The following is a 22,188-nucleotide window of genomic DNA, read 5'->3' as shown; positions in this document are numbered from 1 at the left end:
CTTTGTTACCCTAGTGAATACTATTCTAAATACATTGTTGTATAAATTTTACTAAAAGTAATGAAGTATTTAGTAAAACTAAGATTAACAATGTATCATTTAGAGATAAATTAATAAAACTGATATCATATCAATACTTTGTTAGAAAAGCAAAGCTTACCTACAGAATACCAAGAAAATTATTTGATCTTCTTTCTACCTTCCATTTATGTATCTGTCATGTGAGAAATTCGGTAAAGATCAGCATTTTTTTTAAGAAAAATGGCCTTCCAAATGGATAGTTCATAGAAAAAGTAATGCCAATGAACTCTTAAATACATGAAAGTATGCTCAAAATTTTACACCCATAATAAAATAAATGTAAAGTCTAAAAGGTAATGACATTGAATTACTTTTTGAATTAGCATGATCAAAAAGATTGAGGTAGTTGGAAAACAAGTACAAGTCCAAACGTTGTTAGCAACATTTCTACTTAGCAATATAACTTAGCAATATATCAGGATTAAAAGTGCACGTTCAGGGCTTCCCTGGTGGGGCAGTGGTTGAGAGTCCGCCTGCCGATGCAGGGGACATGGGTTCATGCCCCGGTCCGGGAAGATCCCACATGCCGCGGAGCAGCTAGGCCCGTGAGCCATGGCCGCTGAGCCTGCGCGTCCGGATCCTGTGCTCCGCAACGGGAGAGGCCACAGCAGTGAGAGGCCCGCGTACCAAAAAAAAAAAAAAAATGTACACGTTCACTCATAAACAGTCATGGAAATGCAAAGTAAGAACACAATGAGGTACTTGTTTTATATTCATTAGAGTGGCAAATATTAGGAGGTCTGACAATACCAAATATAGATAATTGTAGATCAGTAGAAACTCTTATACATTGCTGGAGAGACTGGAAATTATTAAAACAGTTTTTAAAAGATTTTGGCATTATTTGGTAAGTTGAATGTGAGCATATTCTATAACCTAGCGATTCCATTTCTAGTATATGCCTTAGAAACACTCCTGCACACGTGTGCCATGGGGATATTTAAAAGAAAGTTCGAAGCAAGATTGCTCTACTAGCTAAAGCTTAGAAAACAACCTAAATATATATTGATAGGCAAATGAATGAATTATGGGCTATTTATACAGAGGAAAATTCTATAGTATTAAGAAAGTAGTTACATGCAGCAATATGGTTGAATCTTAGAAACACTGTTCTTAGTGTTCATTGTATTTTTACGCTATTCAAGTTACCATTAGAGCAAAAAATAATATAGTGTCAACTATGTAATGTGTTGTTAAATATTTGTTGATTAAAAAAATTTTTGGAAATATCAGTGATGGAAATAGATGGTAAAAAGTGTTATTTTATAAAAATGAGGAGAATAATTTAGTTTTTACATTGATAGACTTCTTTTATTTTCAGATTGGCAGTAGAAGTAGTGTTTATTCCCCAGAAAGCAATGTACGAAAAACAGGCTCATATATATATGAAGAGTTTATGCCCACAGATGGTACTGATGTTAAGGTAGGATTGATTAAAGTATATTTTTATTTTGTATTTTGAGTTTACCAGTGATCTCAGAAAAAGAGATTACCTTTTAGTTAGCTATACATAACCTCTATTCTGAATCTCTTTCTTTTTAACTAGGGATTCTTAATCTGTTTTGTATTATGAATGCCATTGGCAGTCTGAAGCCTATGGACCCTTTATACAGGATAATGTTCTTAAATGCTTAAAATAAACCACACAGGATTACCAAGGAGACAGATTTTATTCAATATTTAAAAACCAACCCAAAATATAGTGGCTAAGGGTCTAATAGCCACCACGATGTTTCCAGGCATTGATCAGTGTAAATGATATTTTGAGAACTTTGACAACTATAAAGTGATTTAAAAAAAAATAGGTGTGATTTCTGTTGGTGACAAATAAGGTCTTAACTGCTTTACCTTCAGCCAGTCTGTGTCTAGAGAGTTCTTTCTTAGGTGTAAACCTGATCATGAACTTCTTTTTAAAAATTCTCTTGTGGATCCTCATTGACCACAGGGTAATAATCAGATTTATAAGGCTGGCATAGATACTTCACAGTCTGCCCTCTGTCCTACAAACCTTATTTCTTACATTATCAACCATATCAAATACGTACTGTTACCTGAATACATCATGCTGTTTTGTTTCTCTGCCCTTTGTCTGTGTTTATTACCTTTGCTTAGAGTGCGTTTCCGTCTCTTGTCTGCTTTTGAATTCATGCTGTCCCTCATCCCCCACCCCCTTTTAAATCTTTATTTTGGCAGTTACTTCCTTCTGTAATTTTTAAATTTATTTGTACCTCTACTTTGTTAAACTAAAACAATTTGAGAAGGGTCACATCATATGCATTCTAGTATTCCCTCATAATGTTCAGTATAATTATTTTTTATAGAGAACAGGACCTTACTTTACCAATTTTTGCTGTATAATTAATTATTTATAACCTCTTCCAGTGTATTGAAAATTTTCACATGTAAAATAGAAAGATGTGTGAAAAAATAGTCTGGACACTGAGGTATTTTTTATTTATTATTTTTATTTGAATTTGTTGTCTGCTGTTTTTATATATATATATTTTTTTTAAGTAAAATATGTATTTTAATATTTCTGAAAGGTTTATACAGTAGGTCCAGATTATGCCCATGCTGAAGCTCGAAAATCTCCTGCACTTGATGGCAAGGTGGAACGAGATAGTGAAGGAAAAGAAGTAAGGTACCCTGTTATTCTCAATGCACGAGAGAAATTAATTGCTTGGAGAGTTTGCCTTGCATTTAAGGTAAGATGTTATGCAGGCCATATAGACTCTTGTAAAAATTCTAATTTTTTTTTTTGAGTAAATGAGATGTTATTTGGGCTTATAACAGGAGAGAGAAGCAGAGAAAATAAAGTGGTATATCTGAATGGTTTATGTACTTTTCACGGGATTCTTGTAGTGCCATTAATATTAAAAATATATAATAAATGAAGACCTTTGTTTCTCTTTATTCTTTCTGTATTATATAGAAGGAAACCGTGTCAATTTATTCAGAAACTACAATTACAGAGGAAAACTTAACTGAAACAGTAGAATTACAGGAGTATTATTTAACATACCCCTATAACCAAAACTGATTACAAGTATCTATTCAGAGTTGATAAATGATTTTTTTAAATAAAAAATGTCATCAGTCTTCTAGCCTTTGCAGTTGATCCTTTAGCCTATTATGTATAGTAAAATATGTTCATGAAAGCTATACTAATACACTTCCTAAAGAAAACTTTTTACTTATGACATTTGACTAGTTCTCTCAATCTGTATTATTAGGCTTTGCCTGTACTGTACAGTAAAGATTTAAATAGAGTAGTTCAACTTGAATCTAATAAAGGATAAACTTTACCTTGTTGAAGCCTTGCCTTGGATATGTAACTTAAAGACTAGTGTATATTACTGGTTATTAAATAATAAATAAGTTCTTTGTGTTTTAGTAATTTGAAGTCTCTCATGGAAGGAATCTTAGCCTGAAATATGTTTTAATAGCTTTATGTGAATTGTTTTAATTTTGTAATACCAGGATTCCAAAAGCCTTGACTTAAAATAACATTATACTAATATGTGATATGTGAATATAAAATGTAGAAGATCAGAAAATTCCTGGAGCCCGAGCAGGAAATTCAAAGCCTTCAACTGTTTTCTCCCAAATAAAGTAAATTTATTTCAGGTGCTCACAAGTATGTGGTTATCAGCGTTTAAAAGATTCATAGGGATAATGGGACATTTCCTCTGGGATATGTCTTCAAAACTTTCTCCTGTTTAGCTTTTTGTGGTTTTTTTTGGATTAAAATGATGTAATTTCTACTAGCACAGAATTTATTGAAGCCTTTAAAAATTTTTACTTTTATTTTTTAATAAAATGTTAATTGAAGAATTTCTTGCCTCTCTAGTCCCGTAAGCATTATTGTTCTACATCTACTTCATAGGAAGAACTTAAATAATCATATGACATGCATATTTCAGAGTATTCAAGTTACAGATACGTAGTTTCTTTGTTTTTACTTGCTATGAAGTAAACTGATAAGCAGTAATATACTTTTAGGCAGTTATAAAATTTGATGTTTTCTAATAAGACTGGAAAACTGTAAGTCATAATTCAAATGGAACTTTAAAGTTTATACTTTATTTTAAATAGCAAACAGTTTGTGGCTTTGATTTGTTACGGGCCAATGGACAGTCCTATGTCTGTGATGTCAATGGCTTCAGTTTTGTGAAAAATTCCATGAAGTATTATGATGATTGTGCAAAAATACTTGGGTAAGATTTTCTTCTTTATACTTCTTCCTCTTTACTTTTGTTACAGCTAATGCATACTGGTTATTCAGAAACCAAATAATGGTAAACATCAAGTGATCAGGGTTTTGTAAACACTGCAGAGTAAAAGTCAATGTTCATAAAATGACATGCCCAAAGACCATGCCAAATCCTGAATTACACTTTGGGTTATGAAAGACAAATCAATATATGACCAGTATAGATAAAGGCTTAAAGGTATTTAACTTCATAGATTTAGAAATGCTGTAACAGTGATTTTTAGTGATTATTACAGTGGTTATTCATCAAAATGGCTAATTTATTTGATTATTTTGTTTCTCAAGTTTTTGATATGTAATTATAGTACTTAATGGTTCAAAATTAACCAGAATAAGTAACCAGAATAAAATAGAAATATCTGGAATTTAGAATTCTTTTGAATGATTCTGCTTTCTACACGCATATGTTACTTTAAAATAATCTCATGAGATTATGAAGTGAATATAAAAGAAATTATTGCATATAGAAATGCCATTTTTATATTCTTTGACTTATTTTCTTATATCCTGATTTAGACGACTTGAAAGACAAGAACTATTTTTAAACCATTTCAAAGTATATTTGACAAAGCCGTAAAAAACTTACACTTTAAAATGTATTTTAATAATTGGGGTCAGCTGTTATAGTATATTTCAAAGGTTTGTGAACTTACCCTTAAAGTGAAATTTGGGGGAGCTTACTAAATTTTAGCATAAATAAATGCTAAATTTAAACAAAACAAAAAGTGTCTTATAATTACTTAAACATGTTTTCATTATTAACCTTATTAGCAAAGAGTAATAAGAAATTTGTTAAACATGAGCAATAGTTTAAAATAGCTTTGCAGGTGATAAATAAAAACTGAAAGAAATGATCAATGGCCACACAGAAGAGATAATCTTGGATTTCAGAATCTTTGTAAGTAGATACGCAGTTACAGTGATTTACTTGAATCCTGTGTAATTTATATTTTTAACATGAGAGTAAATAAGTAAAGCCAAATTCACGACATCCTGTTAGTGTGTTCTATACAACAGTTTAGCACTGCTGATCTAATTTTTCTTGACCAGGATTGATTTTTTAGGTTACTTTTTATGTGCTGTATTCACATAATCACTAGATAGTTTGACTTTACCTCCTATAATACTCAGTTATTTGTCATTAAATACCCAGGTTTGTCTTGAAATGAACTAGTTTAATTTTTCTTTTCTTTTTGTCTTGAAGGAATATTGTAATGCGAGAGCTTGCTCCACAGTTTCATATCCCCTGGTCCATACCCTTAGAAGCTGAAGATATCCCGATTGTACCAACTACATCTGGAACTATGTAAGTTTAAATATTTTCATTTAGAAACTCCTTGGGTTTTCCCCATTGGTTAGTGCTATTACAGTGAAGATTATATTTCTGAATAATTATTAGACACTCTACTGTGTATGTTTTCATATGATTGACTTTGCAGATGGAGAAATAGATTATATGCTTTACATGGGGCTATTTAGACTAAAGATCTTTTCTGTTGTTCCAAATAAAATCCTGAAAAATGCTTATATAGTTATAGAACTATTGAATTAAGCCATAAGAATAAAGGAGGTGCCAACAGATGTGTTCCCTAAAGGTTCGTGGTCAGTGGTCATACAACTTTAGTGCTCTCATCATGTAAAGGAAAAATATACAGTTATATCTTGAAGTAAATTAATTAGACCAACATTGCCAAAGTGTTTCATAAATTCTAGTGAAAGTTACTGCTTGAAATTCACCTGTCACTCAGGTGAGTTGACCAAATGCTTCATATTCACAGCTTAGAGCTTTATCTTAGCGTATTAAATATTCTTAGGAGTCCTGATTGGGGCGGAGAGGAGGGCAAAAATACTTAATTTTGTTTTTAAACCAATATTTCCAAACTTATTTAACACAAAACATATTTTTGGGTAACTTATTCTATAGAGTTATGTTCTATGTCTCACAGTCTGGCAAGTGTTAAATTGTACCCTACCATTCCTGCTAAGACAGTTTTATCTTCCAGTAACTTGAGTTTGAAATATTTTTCTTCTTACGTGGGCAAAATAAATATAGCAGCTTTATTTTATTTGATTTAATGAAATCTCAGTCTATAGTGATCTGTGCTACAGGGCAGATAATTAAAGAAGTTAGGGGATTACAGTCCATTTACTTTATTTTTTTTATATTTATTTTATTTATTTATTTTAACATCTTTATTGGAGTATAATTGCTTTATAATGGTTTGTCAGTTTCTGCTTTATAACAAAGTGAATCAACTATACATATACATATATCCCCCTATCTCTTCCCTCTTGCGTCTCCCTCCCTATCCCACCCCTCTAGGTGGCCACAAAGCACTGAGCTGATCTCCCTGTGCTATGCGGCTGCTTCCCACTAGCTATCGATTTTACATTTGGTAGTGTATATATGTCAATGCCACTCTCTCACTTTGTCCCAGCTTACCCTTCCCCCTCCCCATGTCCTCAAGTCCATTCTCTAGTAGGTCTGCGTTTTTATTCCCATCCTGCCCCTAGGTTCTTCATAACCATTTTTTTTCTTAGATTCCATGTATATGTGTTAGCATATGGTATTTGTTTTCCTGTGTCTGACTTACTTCACTCTGTATGACAGACTGTAGGTCCATCCACCTCACTACAAATAACTCAGTTTCGTTTCCTTTTATGCCTGAGCAATATTCCATTGTACATATGTGCCACATCTTCTTTATCCATGCATCTGTCCATGGACACATAAGTTGTTTCCATGTCCTGGCTATTGTAAATAGAGCTGCAATGAACATTGTGGTACATGACCCTTTTTGAATTATGGTTTTCTCAGGGTATATGCATAGTAGTGGGATTCCTGGGTTGTATGGTAGTTCTATTTTTTATTTTTTAAGGAACGTCCATACTGTTCTCTTATAGTGGGTGTATCAATTTACATTCCAACCATCAGTGAAGAGAGTTCCCTTTTCTCCACACCGTCTGCAGCATTTATTGTTTGTAGACTTTTTGATGATGGCCATTCTGACACGTGTGAGGTGATACCTCATTGTAGGTTTTTTTTTTTTTTTTTTTGCAGTACACAGGCCTCTCACTGTTGTAGCCTCTCCCGTTGTGGAGCACAGGCTCCGGACGCGCAGGCTCAGCAGCCGTGGCTCACGGGCCTAGCTGCTCCGTGGCATGTGGTATCTTCCCGGACCGGGGCACGAACCTGTGTCCCCTGCATTGGCAGGCTGACTCTCAACCACTGCACCACCAGGGAAGCCCTCTCATTGTAGTTTTGATTTGCATTTCTCTAATGATTACTGATGTTGAGTATCCATTCATATGTTTGTTGGCAATCTGTAAATCTTCTTTGGAGAAATGTCTGTTTAGGTCTTCTGCCCATTTTTGGATTAGGTTGTTTGTTTTTGAGATTGAACTGCATGAGCTGCTTATAAATTTTGGAGATTAATCCTTTGTCAGTCGCTCCCTTTGCAAATATTTCTCCCATTCTGAAGGTTGTCTTTTCATCTTGTTTATGGTTTCTTTTGCTGTGCAAAAGCTTTTCAGTTTCATTAGGTCCCATTTGTTTATTTTTGCTTTTATTTCCATTTCTAGGAGGTGGGTCAAAAGGATCTTGCTGTGATTTATGTCATAGAGTGTCCTGCCTATGTTTTCCTCTAAGAGTTTTATAGTGTCTGGCCTTACATTTAGGTCGTTAATCCATTTTGAGTTTATTTTTGTGTGTGGTGTTAGGGAGTGTTCTAATTTCATTCTTTTACATGTAGCTGTCCACTTTTCCCATCACCACTTATTGAAGAGGTTCTCTTTTCTCCGTTGTATATTCTTGCCTCCTTTATCAAAAATAAGGTGACCATATGTGCATGGGTTTATCTCTGGGCTTTCTGTCCTGTTCCATTGAGCTATATTTCTGTTTTTGTGCAATTACCATACTGTGTTGATTACTGTAGCTTTGTAGTATAGTCTGAAGTCAGGGAGCCTGATTCCGCCAGCTCCGTTTTTCTTTCTCAAGGTTGCTTTGGCTATTTGGGGTCTTTTGCGTTTCCATACAAATTGTGAAATTTTTTGTTCTAGTTCTGTGAAAAATGCCTCTGGTGATTTGATAGGGATTGCATTGAATCTGTAGCTTGCTTTGGGTAGTATAGTCATTTTCACAATATTGATTCTTCCAATCCAGGAACATGGTATATCTCTCTGTCTGTTTGTATCATCTTTAATTTCTTTCATCAGCGTCTTATAATTTTCTGCGTACAGGTCTTTTGTCTCCTTAGGTAGGTTTATTTCTAGGTATTTTATTCTTTTTGTTACAGTGGTAAATGGGAGCGTTTCCTTAATTTCTCTTTCAGATTTTTCATCATTAGTGTATAGGAATGCAAGAGATTTCTGTGTATTAATTTTGTGTCCTCCTACTCTACCAAATTCATTGTTTAGCTCTAGTGGTTTTCTGGTAGCATCTTTAGGATTCTCTATATAGTATGTCATCTGCAAACAGTGACAGCTTTACTTCTTCTTTTCCGATTTGGATTCCTTTCACTTCTTATTCTTCTCTGGTTGCTGTGGCTAAAACTTCCAGAACAATATTGAATAATAGTGGTGAGAGTGGGCAACCTTGGGTTGTTCCTGGGCTTAGTGGAAATGGTTTCAGTTTTTCACCATTGAGGATGATGTTGGCTGCGGGTTTGTCGAATATGGCCTTTATTATGTTGAAGTAAGTTCCCTCCATGCCTACTTTTTGGAGGTTTTTTATCATAAATGGGTGTTGAATTTTGTCAAAAGCTTTTTCTGCATCTATTGAGATGATCATTTGGTTTTTATTCCTCTTTTTGTTAATATGGTGTATCACATTGATTGATTTGCATATATTGAAGATTCCTTGCATTCCTGGGATAAACCCCACTTGGTCATAGTGTACAATACTTTTAATGCGCTGTTGGATTCTGTTTGCTAGTATTTTGTTGAGGATTTCTGCATGTGTATTCATCAGTGATATTGGCCTGTAGTTTTCTTTCTTTGTGACATCTTTGGTTTTGGTATCAGGGTGATGGTGGCCTCGTAGAATGAGTTTGGGAGTGTACCTCCCTCTGCTATGTTTTGCAAGAGTTTGAGAAGGATAGGTGTTAGCTCTCCTGTAAATGTTTGATAAAATTCACCTGTGAAGCCATCTGGTCCTGGGCTTTTGTTTTTTGGAAGATTTTTAATCACAGTCTCAATTTCAGTGCTTGTGATTGGTTTGTTTATATATTCTGTTTCTTTCTGGTTCAGTCTCAGAAGGCTGTGCTTTTCTAAGAATTTATCTGTTTCTTTGTGGTTGTCCATTTTATTGGCATAGAGTTGCTTGTAGTAATCTCTCATGATCCTTTGTATTTCTGCAGTGTCAGTTGTTACTTCTTTTTCATTTCTAATTCTGTTGATTTGAGTCTTCTCCCTTTTTTCTTACTGAGTCTGGCTAATGGTTTATCAATTTTGTTTATCTTCTCAAAGAACGAGCTTTTAGTTTTATTGATCTTCGCTATCGTTTCCTTCATTTCTTTTTCATTTATTTCTGATCTGAGCTTTATGATTTCTTTCCTTCTGCTAACTTTGGGGATTTTTGTCCTTCCTTCTCTAATTGCTTTAGGTGTAACGTTTGGTTGTTTTTTTGAGATGTTTCTTGTTTCTTGAGGTAGGATTGTATTGCTATTAACTTCCCTCTTAGAACTGATTTTGCTGCATTCCGTAGGTTTTGGGTTTTCTTGTTTTCATTGTCATTTGTTTCTAGGTATTTTTTGATTTCCTCTTTGATTTCTTCAGTGATCTCTTGGTTATTAAGTAGTGTATTGTTTAGCCTCCATGTGTATGTATTTTTATAGATTTTTTTTCCTGTAATTGATATCTAGTCTCATAGTGTTGTGGTTGGAAAAGATACTTGATACAATTTCAATATTCTTAAATTTACCAAGGCTTGATTTGTGACCCAAGATATGATCTATCCTGGAGAATGTTCCGTGAGCCCTTGAGAAGAAAGTTATTCTGTTGTTTTTGGATGGAATGTCCTATAAATATCAATTAAGTCCATCTTGTTTAATGTATCATTTCAAGCTTGTGTTTCCTTATTTATTTTCATTTTGGATGATCTGTCCATTGGTGAAAGTGGGGTGTTAAAGTCCCCTGTTATGATTGTGTTACTGGCAATTTCCCCTTTTATGGCTGTTATCATTTGCCTGATGTATTGTGGTGCTCCTATGTTGGGTGCATAAATGTTTACAATTGTTATATCTTCTTTTTGGATTGATCCCTTGATCATTATTTGTGTCCTTCTTTGTATCTTGTAATAGTCTTTATTTTAAAGTCTATTTTGTCTGATATGAGCATTGGTGCTCCAGCTTTCTTTTGATTTCCATTTTCATGTAATACCTTTTTCCATCCCCTCACTTTCAGTCTCTATGTGTCCCTAGGTCTGAAGTGGGTCTCTTGTAGACAGCATATGTACGGGTCTTATTTTTGTATCCATTCGCCCAGTCTGTGTCTTTTGGTTGGAGCATTTAATCCATTTACATTTAAGGTAATTATCGATATGCATGTTCCTATTACCATTTTCTTAATTGTTTTGGGTGTGTTTTTGTAGGTCTTTTCCTTCTCTTGTGTTTCCTGCATAAAGACGTTCCTTTAGCATTTGTTGTAGAGCTGGTTTCATGGTGCTGAATTCTCTTAGCTTTTGCTTGTCTGTAAAGGTTTTAATTTCTCCATCAAATCTGAATGAGATCCTTGCTGGGTAGAGTAATCTTGGTTGTAGGATTTCTCCTTTCACCACTTTAAATATGTCCTGCCACCTCCTTCTGGCTTGCAAGGTTTCTGCTGAAAGATCAGCTGTTAACCTTATGGGGATTCCCTTTTATGTTATTTGTTGTTTTTCCCTTGCTGCTTTTAATATTATTTCTTTGTATTTAATTTTTGATAGTGTAATTAATGTGTGTCTTGGCATGGATTTATCCTGTATGGGACTCTCTGTGCTTCCTGGACTTGATTAACTATTTCCTTTCCCATATTGGGGAAGTTTTCAACTATAATCTCTTCACATATTTTCTCAGTCCTTTTCTTTTTCTCTTCTTCTTCTGGGACCCCTATAATTCGAATGTTGGTGCTTTTAGTGTTGTCCCAGAGGTCTCTGAGACTCTCCTCAATTCTTTTCATTTTTTTTTCTTTATTCTGCTCTGCCTTAGTTATTTCCACTATTTTATCTTCCAGGTCACTTATCCGTTCTTCTGCCACAGTTATTCTGCTATTGATTCCTTCTAGAGACTTTTTTATTTCATTTATTGTGTTTTTCATCATTGTTTGTTTGATTTTTAGGTCTCCTAGGTCCTTGTTAAACATTTCTTGTATTTTCTCCATTCAGTATCCAAGATTTTGGACCATCTTTACTATGCTTACTCTGAATTCTTTTTCAGGTAGACTGCCTATTTACTCTTCATTTGTTTGTTCTGGTGGGTTTTTACCTTGCTCCTTCATCTGCTGTGTGTTTCTCTGTTTTCTCATTTTGCTTCATTTACTGTGTTTCGGGTCTCCTTTTTGCAGGCTGCAGGTTCGTAGTTCCTGTTTTTTTTGGTGTCTACCCCCAGTGGCTAAGGTTTGTTCAGTGGGTTGTGTAGGCTTCCTGGTGGAGGGGACTAGTGCCTGTGTTCTGGTGGATGAGGCTGGATCTTGTCTTTCTGGTTGGTGGGTCCACGTCCGGTGGTGTGTTTTTGGGTGTCTATGACCTATTATGAGTTTAGGCAGCCTTTCTGCTAGTGGGTGGGGTTGTGTTCCTGTTTTGCTAGTTGTTTGGCATAGGGTGTCCAGCACTGTAGTTTGCTGGTCATTGAGTGGAACTGGGTCTTGGTGTTGAGATGGAGATCTCTGGGAGATTTTTGCCATTTGACATTACGTGGAGCTGGGAGGTTTCTGGTGGACCAACATCCTGAACTCCACTCTCCCACCTCAGAGGCACAGGCCTGACACGCAGCTGGAGCACCAAGATTCTGTCATCCACACAGCTCAGAATAAAAGGGAGAAAAAATAAATAAATAAATAAAATAAAATAAAGTTGTTAAAGTAAAAAATAATTATTAAAAATAAAAAAATTTTTAAGTAATAAAAAAAAGAAAGAAAGAAGAGAGCAAGGAAACCACAAAACAGATCCACCAATGATAAGAAGTGCTAAAAACTATACTAAAAAAAAATGGGCAGACAGAATCCTAGGACAAATGATAAAAACAAAGGTATACAGACAGAATTACACACAGAAGCATACACATACACACTCACAAAAGAGAAAAAAGAAGTGTATATATATATATATATCATTGCTCCCAAAGTCCACTGCCTCAATTTGGGATGATTTGTTGTCTGTTCAGGTATTAAGAGATGCAGCGTACATCAAGTTGATTGTGGAGATTTAATCCGCTGCTCCTGAGCCTGCTGGGAGAGATTTCCCTTTCTCTTCTTTGTTCGCTCAGCTCCTGGGGTTCAGCTTTGCATTTGGCCCCTCCTCTGCATCACCTGAGGGCGTCTGTTCTTCGCTCAGACAGGACGGGGTTAAAGGAGCAGCTGATTAGGGGGCTCTGGCTCACTCAGGCTGTGGGGAGTGAAGCGTATGGAATGTGGGGTGAGCCTGCGGCAGCAGAGGCCAGCGTGATGTTGCAGCGGCCTGAGAAATGCCTTGTGTTCTCCCGGGGAAGTTATCCCTGGATCACGGGACCCTGGCAGTGGCGGGCTGCACAGGCTCCAGGAGGGGAGGTGTGGATAGTGACCTGTCTTGCACACAGACTTTTTGGTGGCTTCAGCAGCAGCCTTAGCATTTCATGCCCGTCTCTCGTGTCCGCGCTGATAGCTGTGGCTCGCGCTCATCTCTAGAGCTCGTTTAGGCGGTGCTCTGAATCCCCTCCTCACACACCGTGAAACAAAGAGGCAAGAAAAAGTTTGCCTCTTAGGGAGGTCCAGACTTTTTCCCTGACTCCCTCCCAGCTAGCTGTGACACACTAGCCCCCTTCAGGCTGTGTTCATGCAGCCAGCCCCAGTCCTCTCCCTGGGATCTGACCTTCCGAAGCCCGGGCCTCAGCTCCCAGCTCCTCCCGCCTCGGCGGGTGAGCACACAAGCCTCTCGGGCTGGTGAGTGCAGGTCAGCCCCGATCCTCTGTGCAGGAATCTCTCTGCTTTGCCCTGTGCACCCCTGTTGCTGCGCTCTCCTCCGTGACTCCAAAGCTTCACCCCTCCGCCACCCGCAGTCTCCACCTGCAATGGGGCTTCCTAGTGTGTGGAAACCTTTTCTCCTTCACAGCTCCCTCCCACTGGTGCAGATCCCATCCCTATTCTTTTGTCTCTGTTTTTTCTTTTGCCCTACCCAGGTACGTGGGGAGTTTCTTGCCTTTTGGGAGGTCTGAGGTCTTCTGCCAGCGTTCAGTAGGTGTTCTGTAGGAGTTGTTCCACATGTAGGTGTATTTCTGATGTATTTGTAGGGAGGAAGGTGATCTCCACGTCTTGCTCTTTCACCATCTTTAAGGTCTCCCCTCCATTTACTTTTATCCTAGAGTTAGCATAGTCATCTCAAGAGAAGAAGCAGGTATTGTGTAGCTTAATATTACTCCCCCTCCAGCCTCTTAAATTCTTTTTAGGATTTGATTTGATAAAATTAAGACTATTTGTTATAAGCACTATGCTTCATGGAGAATATCTTAGAGTGGTAAAAGATGGTTCTATAATATAATTAGATATATTAATCTGAATTATATAACACAAATCTTTGTCAGAAAATTGAACGTTATTTTTTAAATTTTAGGATGGAACTTAGATGTGTCATAGCTGTCATACGTCATGGGGACCGAACACCAAAACAAAAAATGAAAATGGAAGTGAGGCATCAAAAGTATGTTTAAAGGGGAATAATTTAACTCCTAGGAGATAATTTAAGATTTCTGATAGGTGCTTAGTTATTTTGATTAATACTTCATATAGAAAAACTGTTTACCACTACTTCTTGGCCATTAATATTTAAACCACTGGAAAGCAATAAAATCCAACAAAATCCATTTTAAATTGTATATTTTAGCATCTGAAAATTACTGTAGCAATATCCATATATGGTCATCATCCTGACCTAGCTTTTATTTATTGTTGTAAATATTCAGTCTTCTGTTATTATTCTCTTACATTGCTTTCTGAGAATCATTAACTTCTCAACCTTCTAGATGAAAATTAGTAGAATGAAAGTTTGTTGCTTCTATTCAGTGAATCTAGTGATTATTAGTTTGATATGATTTAAGAAAATACTAAGTTTTATCAATCAAAGTAGAGGAGCGACATCATATAGTGAAAGAGGGCACACAGTGTTTGAAGTCCATAGACCCCAAGTCCCATATCTATTATTAATTATTGTTTTAGTCCCATATCTATCATTTATTGTAATTATTTGTGTTAGTTTATAGAGGTAATATTGTTGCAAATGCCTAACAGTGCTCTGTCTTTCTTATAAGATTCTTTGATCTTTTTGAAAAGTGTGATGGATATAAATCTGGGAAATTAAAGCTGAAAAAACCAAAACAATTACAGGTAAGTGCATCTGATTTCTTGTTGGGTTTTAAATTGCTAATCGCAAAGTTACATAAAAATTCAATTCTTTATTTATTTTACAGGAAGTGCTGGATATTGCACGACAACTTCTTATAGAGTTGGGACAAAATAATGATTCTGAAATTGAAGAAAACAAGTCAAAACTTGAACAACTTAAGACCGTGTTAGAGATGTAAGTATCTTTTTGAAACCTATAATTTTGGTAACTACTTATAGTGCTTTTTTTTTTAATATGTGACTTTTCATGTTAATTTCCTTCACAGTTTTATCTTCTTTCTCTTTATCACTGTAGCTGAGGAGAAATTAGTGGAAATCTAACAAGAACTTTATTTTCAACAGTGAGAAAAGAGATTGTTGTATTGAAGTGTCTGTTTTAGTTTTAATTTTGATGAGAAGATCAAAAGAGGGCATCACATTTAGATCTTGTATGAAGTACTACTTAGGATGAAGGCCACATTGCTAAGTTAACCACAGATTCAGTGCTGTTTAAGTGAAAAATAATTTTGAACTATGTTTTAATCAAATGAAATTGGTACCACCAATATTCCTCTTATAAACTTTATTTCCTTGACCACTTAAAATCGTTTTTTCTTTTATTTTTTTAAAGACACATACATTTATGTTTTTGAATGTTTATATACTTTGGCATCTATTCAAAATTCTCCAGCTTTTATAGAGAAACTTTATTGTATTTTTATTTTTAACGTGGTTAGAATAATTACCTAGGATACAGATTTTGCGCTAGGATATTTTGAAGAATTCAGCAAGGTAATTACAAATAGGAAGCATTAATATGTAAGATTTAGTTTTTGTCCAGGTGGATTTTAGTTTTTCTTTAGGAGGTTGCATTGCATGCTTATTGAATATTGTCTGTTCTGTTTGCCATTTTATTTTTCAGGTATGGCCATTTTTCTGGAATAAATCGTAAGGTCCAATTAACCTATCTCCCTCATGGTTGTCCTAAGACATCTAGTGAAGAAGAAGGTATGTCACTATTAATGCCCATTGTGTTTTATTTATATGTAGGGACTTACTACTCGTTGTTGATTACCTTTGTAATCTTCTGTCTAATAGTTTAGGGGTTAGCATGCTGAATAGAGGAAAAATAACATGGAGTTGTGTTAACTATGCCTTCTATCCTTTAAATAAAAGATGTTTTACGTTTTATCCTTTAGGTAAAAGATACCTTTTATTATTTTGAAAACTGTCTAGGACTTCTCTTTTACTCTTCTGAAAGCTTATTTGTTTGTAACTAAATGTTACTTAATGGGTCCCTATCCCATACAGGGTATACAGGAAGAAAACTTAAGAAATATGAAAAGATTGTTTAAAAAAATACGTAATCACCTTGTTTCTAAAATAGATATTTTTCTCTGCCAATAAATCAGAATAAGCATTTAAAATTAGTCTCCTAAGAGCAGTGAGCACAAAAGTTCATTTACTTTTCAAAAGAAAAATGGGCAGGGATTGGGAAGCCATTTTACGGAGAAGTGGAGATGCCCAATACAATAATGATAATAGTAATAATCAGTCTTGCCTATCACACTGGCAAAGTGTTTTCTTATTTTCTTCTTTTTCAAATGATAATAAAGAATGCTGATGAGAGTACAATGTGACAAGATTTCAGTTTACTGGTAGGATTGTAAATTGACATAACTCTTTTTTTTTTTTTTACTTTGTTTTATTTATTTTATTTTTGGCTGCATTGGGTCTTTGTTGCTGTGCGTGGGCTTTCTCTAAATGTAGCAAGTGCAGGCTACTTTTCGTTGTGGTGCACCGGCTTCTTATTGCGGTGGCTTCTTTTGTTGTGGAGCACGGGCTCTAGGTGTTCAGGCTTCAGTAATTGTGGCTCGTGGGCTCAGTAGTTGTGGCTCGTGGGCTCTGGAGCTCAGGCTCTGTAGTTGTGGCACATGGGCTTGGTTGCCCCGTGGCATGTGGGATCTTCCCAGACCAGGGCTCCAACCCGTGTCCTCTGCATTGGCAGGCAGATTCTTAACCACTGTGCCACCAGGGAAGCGTTGACATAATTTTTTGAAAAGTAATTTGGCAATATATATCAACATTTCAGGGGACTTCCCTGGCAGTCCAGTGGTTAAGCCTCCACTCTTCCACTGCAGGGGACACGGTTTCGAGCCCTGGTTGGGGAACTAAGATCCAGCATGTTACACAGTGCAGCTGGGGGGAAAAAAAACACTTCAGAAATTTTTCATATGCTTTGACCTTAATTCTACTTATAAGAATCTATCCCAAGGGGGTAATCAGATATTGAGGGAAAGATTGTTCTATAGGGATATTCACAGTGGCATTATTTATAGTAGCAAAAATTGAAGTAATGATTATTTTAAATGCAAACAAATTTGATTATGTTGATCTTTATATATTCTAAAATTTGATATATTGCTCTTGTCACACCTTGTGATTAATAGCAACACAGATTAATTTTCTATATTTTGATGTTTATATCAAAAAAATCCATAAACAACTATAATTAACAAGTCAATTAATTACCTTTCTATAAATGTTGGCTTGCATGATAAAGCACATACAGCTACTAACTAGCCCCAGGGGAAAGGGTGATTTTCTATCACTTTTAATGAATCATCAAATTCTTTAGTGCTTATAGTGCTAACTTTTAAATGACCTTTGTTTCTGTAATCCAGCACAGATCTTAGGACGTGATAAAGAGCAAGTCAAAATTAAATATAGAAACTCAGACCTCCCCTATATCTGAGAATATACTTTGGTCTGGAACATACAGATTCTACAACTCCAAATTTAAAAAGCTGTTCTTGGCTATATTTTATTGTATATCTCACCCATAAGTTTAAATTATAATAAATATTAAGCTGTGTCATCTCACATCTTGAAAGTTATGCAAATCACTGATTACTAATCATAAAAATGTGTATATCTTCTTCACTTCAGATAACATTAAATTTTATGTGACAGCACTGCAGGAGGCTCTTAATATAAAGCCAAGATCTGAATCCTGTCATCAAGGAGCTCTTAATCTAGTATATGTAGTACAACTAAATACATTGGGCAAATACCATTGCTCTCATACCACTGAGAGCAGGGAAGGGAGAAGTTTCCTTTTAGAGAACTGGGAAAGAGCCTTCTTTCTAGAGTGTGGGAGAGATTTTGAAATTTTAGTAAGATTTTAACAGGTGGAGCAAGGGGTATTCCTAGCAGAAGCAACAGCCTACAAGAAAGGTATATTTAGGGAACAAAATAATTTACATAAGGGCCATATTCCACTGCAGAAGAGACACAAAGAAAAAATTAATCTTGAAATATGTCTGTTTAGAAGAAAAAACCTTGACATTTGCTTTATTCATTCACATGTATCTTAGACAGCCGAAGAGAAGAGCCATCCTTACTTCTGGTTCTAAAATGGGGAGGAGAACTAACCCCTGCAGGCAGGGTCCAGGCTGAAGAACTTGGAAGAGCTTTCAGGTGTATGTACCCTGGAGGTCAAGGTAAATCTTAGAGTTTCTTTAATTCAGTTAAATTCATACAGGCTGGGTCCAGGCTGAAGAACTTGGCAGAGCTTTGAGGTGTATGTATCCTGGAGGTCAAGGTAAATATTGGAGTTTCTTTAATTCAGTTAAATTCATACATCATATTTTCAAATCCTAATTTTGAGATGTTATTAAATATTTATAGAAATACAGTGAGGTAAAAATATAGCTTAAGTGATTTGAGGATTTATTTTCAGGAGATTATGCAGGATTTCCTGGTTGTGGTTTACTTAGATTACACAGTACCTACCGACATGACCTTAAAATATACGCCTCTGATGAAGGACGAGTCCAGATGACTGCAGCTGCTTTTGCAAAGGTATAAATAAATGTTTTTTAGAATTATTAGAATTTTCATCTAATATAGCATTTTAAAAGATTTTTACTAAGGTATTATTTTAATATTCTAAATTTGAAACTTCTAACTAAAGCCCTGAAATGGCAATGACAAGTTGCATTATTAATAAAGTTTATTGTAAATAGTAAGCTTACACCTTGTGAAATTCAGCATGTAACAAGATAATTATTAAGATACCTTCTATTTTGCATACTAATTCTTAATCTGTTTTGGCTTTATTTTATGTATTTAGGGGCTATTAGCTCTAGAAGGAGAACTTACACCCATTCTTGTTCAGATGGTGAAAAGTGCAAACATGAATGGCCTTTTGGATAGTGATAGTGACTCTTTGAGCAGTTGTCAGCAACGTGTGAAAGCAAGACTTCATGAAATACTTCAGAAAGACAGAGATTTTACTGCTGAAGATTATGAAAAGGTGGGTCTTACCAAACTCTTGCATTGTCAAATATTACATGCACATACACATAGAAAAGTGCATAAAATGTAAACTTAGAGCTTATCATATTATAAAGCAAAGAGTTATATAATCAGTACAGAGATACAGAATGTTGGAACAACTCTAGCCTCTGTGTGTCCCTTCCCAGTTGCAGCCCCTTCCCTATCTGCTAGAAATAATCACTATCCTAACTTTTTATAGTCTTATACCCAGAGTGCTTATTTGGCTAAGTATGTATCTGTAGCTACCATAGTCTCAGTTTGGGGTATTTTTTAAGCTTCATGTAATAGAATGTTTTCTTTTATGTCTGGCTTCTTTTTCTCAGTGTTATGTTTGTGAAATTCATCCATAGTTTTGAGAATTTTCATTTCAGAGGTTGGCAAACTTTTTCTATAAAAGACCAGATAGTAAATATTTCAGGCTTTGTAGATCACATATAGTTGCTTGTTGCATATGCTTTTCTTTTTTACACCACCTTTTAAAAATGTAAAAACCATTTATTAGCTCACAGGCTATCACAGGTCATGTATGGCCTAGTTTGTTGATCCATATTCTATTTTATGAGTATATGCCAATTTATATATGCTTTCTAATATTGTTATAGTTTGGGGCTGTTATGCTAATACTGCCGTGAATATCCATATATGCCTCCTAGTGCATATGAGCATATGTTTCTCTTTGGTGTATTCTAGGAGTGGAAGTGTTGTGCCCCACAGTGTGCTAATATTTCAATATTAGTAGATGTCAAACTGTTTTCCAAAGTCATTGAAGCAATTTATACTCCCACCAGAAGTCCATGGAAATTGTTATTGCTCTACATAGTCTCTATTCTTGGTATTTTCAGACCATTCAATTTTGCCTATTCTGAAGGTGGATGTATAGTAGTACCTCACTGTGGTTTTAATATTCGTTGACCATTTAGGTATCTTCTTTCATAAGGCCTGCTCTTCAAGTCTTGTCCTTTTTTTCTACTAGTTGCCTGTGTTTTTCTTATTGAATAGTAGAATTTCTTTGTATATTTTGGATATGAGCTCTTTGTTATGTGTTCTAAATACTGCCATCTACTCTGAGCCTTAATGATTTCCTTTGATAAGCAGAAATTCTTATTTTCCATGAATTTCTTTTTTTTTTTCCCATGTATTTCAAGGTCAATTTTTTCCTTTACGTTCAGTGCATTTTAATGCATTCTTTATAATACCTTTTTCTTTTTTTTAATTTATCATAGGTTCAACAATTAAACCTATATTTTATTCTTATATATATATATTTTTTTACATCTTTATTGGAGTATAATTGCTTTACAATGGTGTGTTAGTTTCTGCTTTATAACAAAGTGAATCAGTTATACATATACATGTGTTCCCATATCTCTTCCCTCTTGCATCTCCCTCCCTCCCACCCTCCCTATCCCACCCCTCCAGGTGGTCACAAAGCACCGAGCTGATCTCCCTGTGCTATGCGGCTGCTTCCCACTAGCTATCTACCTTATGTTTGGTAGTGTATATATGTCCATGCCTCTCTCTCGCTTTGTCACAGCTTACCCTTCCCCCTCCCCATATCTTCAAGTCCATTCTCTAGTAGGTCTGTGTCTTTATTCCTGTCTTACCCCTAGGTTCTTCATGACATTTTTATTTTTCTTAAATTCCATATATGTGTGTTAGCATACAGTATAATACCTTTTTCTAATGTGGGGTCATAAGGTATTCCCATATACGATCTTCTATATACTTTACTGTTTTTCCCTGCACATTTATCTACAATCTAGCTAAAATTGACTTTTGTGTGTGCTATTAGATAAGGATGTCAAAATTGATGTTTTCCCCCAACCATATGTACATCCAGGTGTCTCAACACCACATACTGAAAAGACCATCCTTTCCCCACTACTCTGTAGTGCCAGCTTTATCATATGTGTGTTCTCTGTTTCTAGAACGTATTCTTTTGTTGACTCTTGGGCCATTGAATAAGATCTCCCAAATCCTACATGGGTCCTTCTTCAAGTTCTTCTTGGCTTTTCTTGTATTTCCATATAAATTTTAAAATAACCTGGCCTAAAATCCTGTTGGAATATTGATTTAGATTGCATTAGATCTATAGTTTGTGAAAACTTACATCTTTAAAAAAAAATTTTGTGTACTTGTAAACGCTCCCTCTAAAAAGGTTACTATCTGTTGCTGCTATGTACAAATAGTTTTTTTAATATTGACTTTATATGTGTCAACTTTATTGAACTTATTTATTAACTTAGTAATTTATCTGTAGATTAAAAAAAATCTTTTCAAAGCATATCCCCAGGTTTTTGTCTTCCTTTCCAGTTTTTATGTTTTTAATTCTTTTTATTGCTTTACTTTAATAGCTAGTACCATCAAAGTGATAGTAAATAGAAGTGGCTTTTCTGTTTTTGTTTATATTCTCAAAGGGAAATCTTTTTAACACTGTCCATTAAGTATGGTCTCTGTAGATTTTTTTAAAGCTACTCTTTTTCAAAATAAGGAAAATCCATTCTACTCCTGTTTTCTTAAGAGGTTTTATCATGACAAGTTTTTAAATTTTATATTTTCTTATCTGTTAAACATCATATGATTTGGGGGAGAGGCTACCGTGGTTCCTAGAATAAGCTCATTTAAAAAATATATATATATATCACTGGTTTGGGTTTACTAATATTTTTGGTTAGGAGTTTTACATCTGTGTTCATGAGTCATACTGACCTTTACTTTTTTATTCTTGTTGTCTTTTTCTGCTTTCAATATCAAGATTATGCTGTTCTCATAAAATTAATTAGAGAGTCCTGTTTGGGGGGAATAATTCATGTATATATGTTTCAGTAAATGTTTGGTAAAATTTACTGGTAAATCCCATGGGCATTTTCTTTATGGGAAAGCTTGTAATTGTGGTTTCCAGAGTAATTTAGTAGTTTGCATTTATTATGTCTTGTGTCTGTATTAAG

At 35.1% G+C, this 22,188-nt stretch overlaps 1 protein-coding gene across 12 annotated transcripts in view; it reads left to right on the top strand.

Moving 5' to 3' along the window:
• The window catches only part of PPIP5K2 (diphosphoinositol pentakisphosphate kinase 2), a 74,566-nt gene that overhangs the window by 15,955 nt on the left and 36,423 nt on the right, over positions 1-22,188 (top strand). For 9 of the 12 annotated variants that reach the window (XM_060009076.1, XM_060009075.1, XM_060009072.1 and 6 more), the window contains exons 7-17: positions 1,403-1,504; positions 2,625-2,786; positions 4,177-4,298; positions 5,559-5,660; positions 14,133-14,219; positions 14,827-14,902; positions 14,986-15,095; positions 15,822-15,907; positions 18,277-18,402; positions 18,642-18,763; positions 19,035-19,217. In XM_060009076.1, coding sequence (XP_059865059.1) covers positions 1,403-1,504; positions 2,625-2,786; positions 4,177-4,298; positions 5,559-5,660; positions 14,133-14,219; positions 14,827-14,902; positions 14,986-15,095; positions 15,822-15,907; positions 18,277-18,402; positions 18,642-18,763; positions 19,035-19,217 — 1,278 coding nt within the window. The remainder of the gene's footprint in view (positions 1-1,402; positions 1,505-2,624; positions 2,787-4,176; positions 4,299-5,558; positions 5,661-14,132; positions 14,220-14,826; positions 14,903-14,985; positions 15,096-15,821; positions 15,908-18,276; positions 18,403-18,641; positions 18,764-19,034; positions 19,218-22,188) is intronic. The other 3 variants (XM_060009077.1, XM_060009074.1, XM_060009069.1) reach the window with 1 other exon arrangement.

The sequence above is a fragment of the Delphinus delphis genome, chromosome 3 (genome assembly GCF_949987515.2).
Source record: "Delphinus delphis chromosome 3, mDelDel1.2, whole genome shotgun sequence".
In the NCBI taxonomy this organism is placed as follows: domain Eukaryota; kingdom Metazoa; phylum Chordata; class Mammalia; order Artiodactyla; family Delphinidae; genus Delphinus; species Delphinus delphis.
Note: the sequence above shows the minus strand (reverse complement) of the source record. Positions and strands in the feature narration are given on the sequence as shown.